At 47.6% G+C, this 6,084-nt stretch overlaps 1 protein-coding gene and 1 long non-coding RNA gene across 4 annotated transcripts in view; one reads left to right on the forward strand and one right to left on the reverse strand.

Moving 5' to 3' along the window:
• mcf2l2 (MCF.2 cell line derived transforming sequence-like 2) overlaps nt 1-6,084 on the reverse strand; it is a 367,682-nt gene that overhangs the window by 143,091 nt on the left and 218,507 nt on the right. For all 3 annotated transcript variants that reach the window (XM_033032171.1, XM_033032172.1, XM_033032170.1), the window contains exon 16: nt 1,267-1,333. In XM_033032171.1, coding sequence (XP_032888062.1) covers nt 1,267-1,333 — 67 coding nt within the window. The remainder of the gene's footprint in view (nt 1-1,266; nt 1,334-6,084) is intronic.
• The window catches only part of LOC116980079, a 32,647-nt gene that overhangs the window by 11,492 nt on the left and 15,071 nt on the right, over nt 1-6,084 (forward strand). The gene's annotated exons all lie outside the window — the stretch shown is intronic.

A 6,084-nucleotide genomic window follows, 5' to 3' on the forward strand; every position in this document is an offset into this window, starting at 1 on the left:
TTCACAACTATCTTCACTATGTGCAAAACCTCTAACTTGCTAATCTTGCTGTGTATGTTCTCATCCAACTCATTGACGTAGAAAACAAACAGTAACTGGCCCAGCACTGAACCCTGAGGCACACCACTAGTCACAGGCCTCCAGTCCGAGAAGCAACGTTCCACTATCACCATCTGCTTCCTTCTATGAAGCCAATTTTCCATCCATTCAGCTATTTCTCCTTGGTTCCTAGTGACCACCGGGGGCGCCATATGATGGCAGCCTCTGCCTAGTCTGTCTGTTTCGTCTTTTTATTATTTTTAGCCTATTTAAAAAGTATGTTTTTGGAGGTTTCTTAGTCTTTTTTTTGTGGCGGAGGTGGTGAGGGTAAGGGGGAAACCATTTCTCAGACCATTTCTCAGTCACTTCCTGGTCGAGGATGCGACTATTCTCAATGCCCCCCCCCCCCCCCCCCCCCCCTGCGGCCTACCATCTGGATTGGCGCGGCCTTCCCTGCCAGAAACCGACCAGAGCTTCAGCAGCGGCACAGCACTGATTTACCTTCGCGGAGCGGGCGATGCCTTCCGGGGATCGCCGTTTGAAGCTCCGGAGTGTTGGGCTGCTGCTTTAATATCGTGGAGCTGTGGTTGCAGAGGGGGGGCCGCAAGTGTTGAATCTCCGCCCAGCTCGGCCTGTAGACTTCGGGAGCCGCGGTCTCCGGTAAGAAGTGGCTGATTCGGAAACTCCAAGCCGCTGAAAATGTTCTTCCGTTCCGACGTTGGAGTTCTGATCATCCCGGCAAGAGGGCCTGAAATCGGGCCACCGTAGCGGTGACAGCGGAGGGCTCAAAGGCCCCGACCACGGGTGAACAACAAAGAGGAAGATGACTGAACTTTATTGCCTTCCCTCACAGTGGGAAACGTTGATTCAGCAGGGTGGGGACGTTTATGTTAAATTCTATCGTGTTTGTGTTTTTGTTTATTCGTGTGGCTGTATGGTAACTCAAATTTCACTGTGCCAATTGGTGCATGTGACAATAAATGTAAACTTGTAGATGTAAACTTACATCTTCCAGAGCAGCCGATCAGCAAGTCCTAAGAAATCATCTGTTACTTTAGTAACAGGCCTTAGTGTGCAGACCTTGCCATAGATCATGTCGTCAATGTAGACCAAATATGTTTTGTTCTTATTTTAAATTCTCCTGCACGCATGCCAGAATCAAAATAAAAGTGAAATATGCAAATACTGATTAAAATCTTTTCATATTCAAACACACATTTTCCCTACCTCGATGATGCTCTGGAGTTCTTCAACGTATGCCCTTTCTGTGTCAATCAATTCATTCATGATGTGCCTGAGAAGTAGAGGATTAGCATTTAATTTCAATATTAGATTCAGATTCAGATTCAGATTCAGATTCAGATTCAACTTTAATTGTCATTGTCCGTGTACAGTACAGAGACAACGAAATGCATTTAGCATCTCCCTGGAAGAGCGACATAGCATATGATTTGAATAAATATTTACATTAGCATATATACAGACATAGTGTTTTTCCTGTGGGAGGAGTGTCCGGGGGGGGGGGGGGGTGATTGGCAGTCACCGAGGTACGCTGTTGAGTAGAGTGACAACCGCCGGGAAGAAGCTGTTCCTGGACCTGCTGGTCCGGCAACGGAGAGACCTGTAGCGCCTCCCGGATGGTAGGAGGGTAAACAGTCCATGGTTGGGGTGAGAGCAGTCCTTGGCGATGCTGAACGCCCTCCGCAGACAACGCTTGCTTTGGACAGACTCAATGGAGGGGAGCGAGGAACCGGTGATGCGTTGGGCAATTTTCGCCACCATCTGCAATGCCTTCCGGTCGGAGACAGAGCAGTTGCCATACCATACTGTGATACAGTTGGTAAGGATGCTCTCGATGGTGCAGCGGTAGAAGTTCACCAGGATCTGAGGAGACAGATGGACCTTCTTCAGTCTCCTCAGGAAGAACAGACGCTGGTGAGCCTTCTTGATCAGAGTTGAGGTATTGTGGGTCCAAGAGAGGTCATCGGAGATGTTAACACCCAGGAACCTGAAGCTAGAAACACGTTCCACCTCTGTCCCGTTAATGTGGATGGGGGTGTGCGTGCCGTCCCTGGACTTCCTGAAGTCTACAATGAGCTCCTTGGTCTTCTTGGAGTTAAGGGCCAGGTTGTTGTCAGCGCACCATGCTGCTAAGTGCTGGACCTCCTCCCTGTAGGCCGACTCATCGTTGTTGCAAATGAGGCCAATCACCGTTGAATCATCTGCATACTTGATGATGGTGTTAGTACCATGTACAGGTGTGCAGTCATAGGTGAAGAGGGAGTAGAGGAGGGGGCTCAGCACACAGCCCTGTGGAACGCCGGTGTTCAGGGTGAGGGTTGAAGAGGTGTGCTTGTCTAACCTAACAGACTGGGGTCTGTTGGTTAGAAAGTCCAGTATCCAGTTGCAGAGGGACGGATCGATGCCCAGGTTACCGAGTTTGATGATCAGTTTAGATGGTATAATGGTGTTGAATGCTGAGCTGTAATCGATGAACAGCATTCTTACGTAAGTGTCTCTGTTGTCGAGGTGGGAGGGGGCGGAGTGAAGTGCCGTTGAGATGGCATCCTCCGTACTCCTGTTCTTGCGGTAGGCAAACTGATAGGGATCCAGTGTGGGGGGTAGGCAGCTTTTGAGGTGTGCCAGGACCAGCCTCTCGAAGCACTTGGTGATGATGGGTGTTAAGTGCAACTGGGCGGAAGTCGTTGAGGCTTGCCGCAGTGGACTGTTTTGGCACTGGCACGATGGAGGTGGTTTTAAGGCACGTGGGGCCAGCTGCTTGGGCAAGTGACAGGTTGAAGATGTCAGTCCAGACGTCTGTCAGCTGCGCAGCACAGGCCCTGAGCACGCGCCCGGGGATGCCGTCAGGGCCAGCAGCCTTACGTGCATTAGTCCTACTCAGTGCCACGTATACGTCGTAGGGGGTGAGTGTGAGTGTGAGGGGTTGGTGATCGGCAGGGAGCACAGCCTTGATGGCTGTCTCTAGATTGTCCCTGTCGAAGCGGCCATAGAAGTGATTAAGCTCCTCAAGGAAGGAGGCGTCGCTGGATGTGGGGGTGGTGTTGGAGGGTCTATAGTCCGTGATGGCCTGGATGCCTTGCCACATGCGTCGGGGGTCGGAGTTGTTGTTGAAGTGCTCCTCAATCCTGAGCTTATGGCAGTGCTTGGCCTTCTTGATGCCCCTCTTCAGGTTAGCCCTGGATGAGCTGTAGGCTCGAGCATATTATCAGTCGTGAATCAAAAATATATTATACAAAGTGCCAAAGTGACTCAGCGTATCAGGCAGCATTTCTGTGGAACATGGATAGGTGATATTTTGGGTTGGGATCCTTCTTCAGACTGATTGTAATGAGTGAGGAGGTAGTGATAGGTGGATACAGGTGAGGATTATTTTTTGACATAAGGTGTGAGATAAGGATAGAATGGTTGCAAATTGTGAAGCCTGAGGAAGGACTGTAGGTGGAAGGGGAGGGTGAGAGGAAAAATAGGTGCGAGTTCATGTGGGACACGAGAGGAGGAGCGGAGATGAGATTAGTTTGTTACCTAAAATTGGAGAATTTAATGTTCATATAATTAGGTTGCAAGCTACTCAAACAGAATAGAAGGTGCTATTCTTCCAGTTTACATGGTGCCTCATTATGGCATTGGAGGAGGCCCAGAACAGAAACGTCAGTATGGGAAGGGGAGGTTAAAATGTTTACCAACTGGGCGATCCAGTAGGCCTTGGCAGACTAACCGCAAGTGTTCAGCAAAACAGTTGCAAAGTCTGTGGTAGGTCTCGCCAATGTAAAGGGAGGCGTGCAGGGATCACGGGTGCAGTATATAAGGTTAGAGGAGGTGCTCTGTCTCACCTGGAAGGAGTGCTTGGATCCCTGGATAGATGTGAGGGAGGAGGTATATGGACAGGCGTTACATACACTGTAATCGCAGGGAAAGTGCCAAAGGAGTGGTCAGTTTGGGTGGGAAGGGATGAAGGAACCAAGGAGTTAGAAACATAGAAACATAGAAAATAGGTGCAGGAGTAGGCCATTCGGCCCTTCGTGCCTGCACCGCCATGGCTGATCATGGCTGATCAGAAAATTCCAGAGATTCACCACTCTCTGTATAAATTTTTTTTTTCTCATCTCAGTCCTAAAAGATTTCCCTTTTATCCTTAAACTGTGACTCCTTGTTCTGGACTTCCCCGACATCGGGAACAATCTTCCTGCATTTAGCATGTCCAACCCCTTAGGAATTTTGTAAGCTTCTATAAGATCCCCCCTCAATCTTCTAAATTCCAGCAAGTACAAGCCGAGTCTATCCAGTCTTTCTTCATATGAAAGTCCTGACTTCCCAGGAATCAGTCTGGTGAACCTTCTCTGTACTCCCTCTATGGCAAGAATATCCTTCCTTGCTGAGTTGCTGAGGGAGCAGTCTCTGTGGAAGATGGAGAGGGGTGGCGATGTGAAGGGTGGTGAGACATCTTCCTATCACAGTCACATCTTCCCATCCCCACCCCTTTCCGCAAACTGGAAGAGTAGCAGCTCATATTCCGCTTGGGTAGCTTACAACCTAAGGGTGTAAACACTGAAGTCCCCAATTTTAGGTGATTATCCATCCCTCCCTTCTCTCTTCTCTATGCCCCACCCGGGCTTACACCTATTTCTTCCCTCTACATCCTCTTCAATCTTCATTACTTCCCCTGGCTTCATAATGCACAACTCTTCTATCCTTATTTCACACCTTTTGTGTTTTCATCTCTGGCCTTTGTCTAACCTGTAGACTGAGGAGACACATGAAAGGGCACATGTTATATGATGGAAGAGGGGAACCCCCATTCCCTAAAGAATCAGGACATCTCAAATGTCCTGGTATGGAACACTTCCACTTAGGCGCAGATGTGGCATAGACAGAGGAATTGAGAGTAGGGGATACAGTCTTTGCAGGAGGCAAGGTGGGAATAGTGTAGTCTAGATAGCTGTAGGAGTCAGTAGGTTTACAAAATCATTATGTGGTCTGGCAGGGCAGATGTAGTATAGAAGCATAGGCCACAGTCTTAAACTAAAGAGTTAGCTTTGAGGACAGGGACAACAAGAAATTTCTTCATCCACGCAATAGAGAATTCTCTGCATAGGAAGGCTGTGCAGGCCAGGTTGCCGACTAAATACATGAAATATTTCAACATTTTTTTGGGCTTATTTAGGGAATTAAAGTACAGGTTATTCTCAGTTTACAAAGCCTGACATATACTGCTGGTACATAGGAATGAGTGTCTGGGAGACCAGCAGTATGGATTTGCTGGTCAGTATCACAAACTCAGGTCAGGAGTGTTTAATTGTTATATACACCAGGACTGGAACAATGAAATTCTTACTTGCTGCAGCTTTACAAGCACATTAACGCGAAAACACACAACAAATTAATATATATTAAACAATAATACAATAACTTTTCAGTTATAATGGTTATCCAGACCATAATACTGCAAGCTGAAGTCCTCACAGTAAACAAAGCCCATGGTAGTTCACTGCTGAGGTATGCCCCTGTACTTTCTTCTGGATAGAAGCAGAGAGATACGATGTGACCAGAGGGGGGTGGGTCTTTGATGATATTAGTTGCCTACTTGAGGCAGTACTTTGCATATGTGGCTACATTTCCGACATGCTCGCTATGCGAGTGGCAAAATACAATACAGTACATAGACTTGTACATTATTATTACTTGGTTGTGTAATTTAGAGGGTCATTTACACAATCATTTTTAACAAATTTTATGTAAATAAAACGAGCCGGAGATAATCAATACTGATTGATTGATTACTGAAAGCCATAAAAGCAGCAGAAGGGCGGATGACCTACTACAGCTGCTATTTGTTATGCACTCATCATCCTGCATACTACCACTGGCCAGAGATAGACACAAAATGCTGGAGTAACTCAGCAGGACAGACAGGATCTCTAGAGAGAAGGAATGGGTGAAGATTCGGATTGAGACTCTTCTTTAGACACGGCTGATGTGCGGTAGTCCTAATTGTTGCTCTACGTGTCAGCCGCGCTGCCCCAGACC

Source organism: Amblyraja radiata, chromosome 13 (genome assembly GCF_010909765.2).
Source record: "Amblyraja radiata isolate CabotCenter1 chromosome 13, sAmbRad1.1.pri, whole genome shotgun sequence".
Classification (NCBI taxonomy): domain Eukaryota; kingdom Metazoa; phylum Chordata; class Chondrichthyes; order Rajiformes; family Rajidae; genus Amblyraja; species Amblyraja radiata.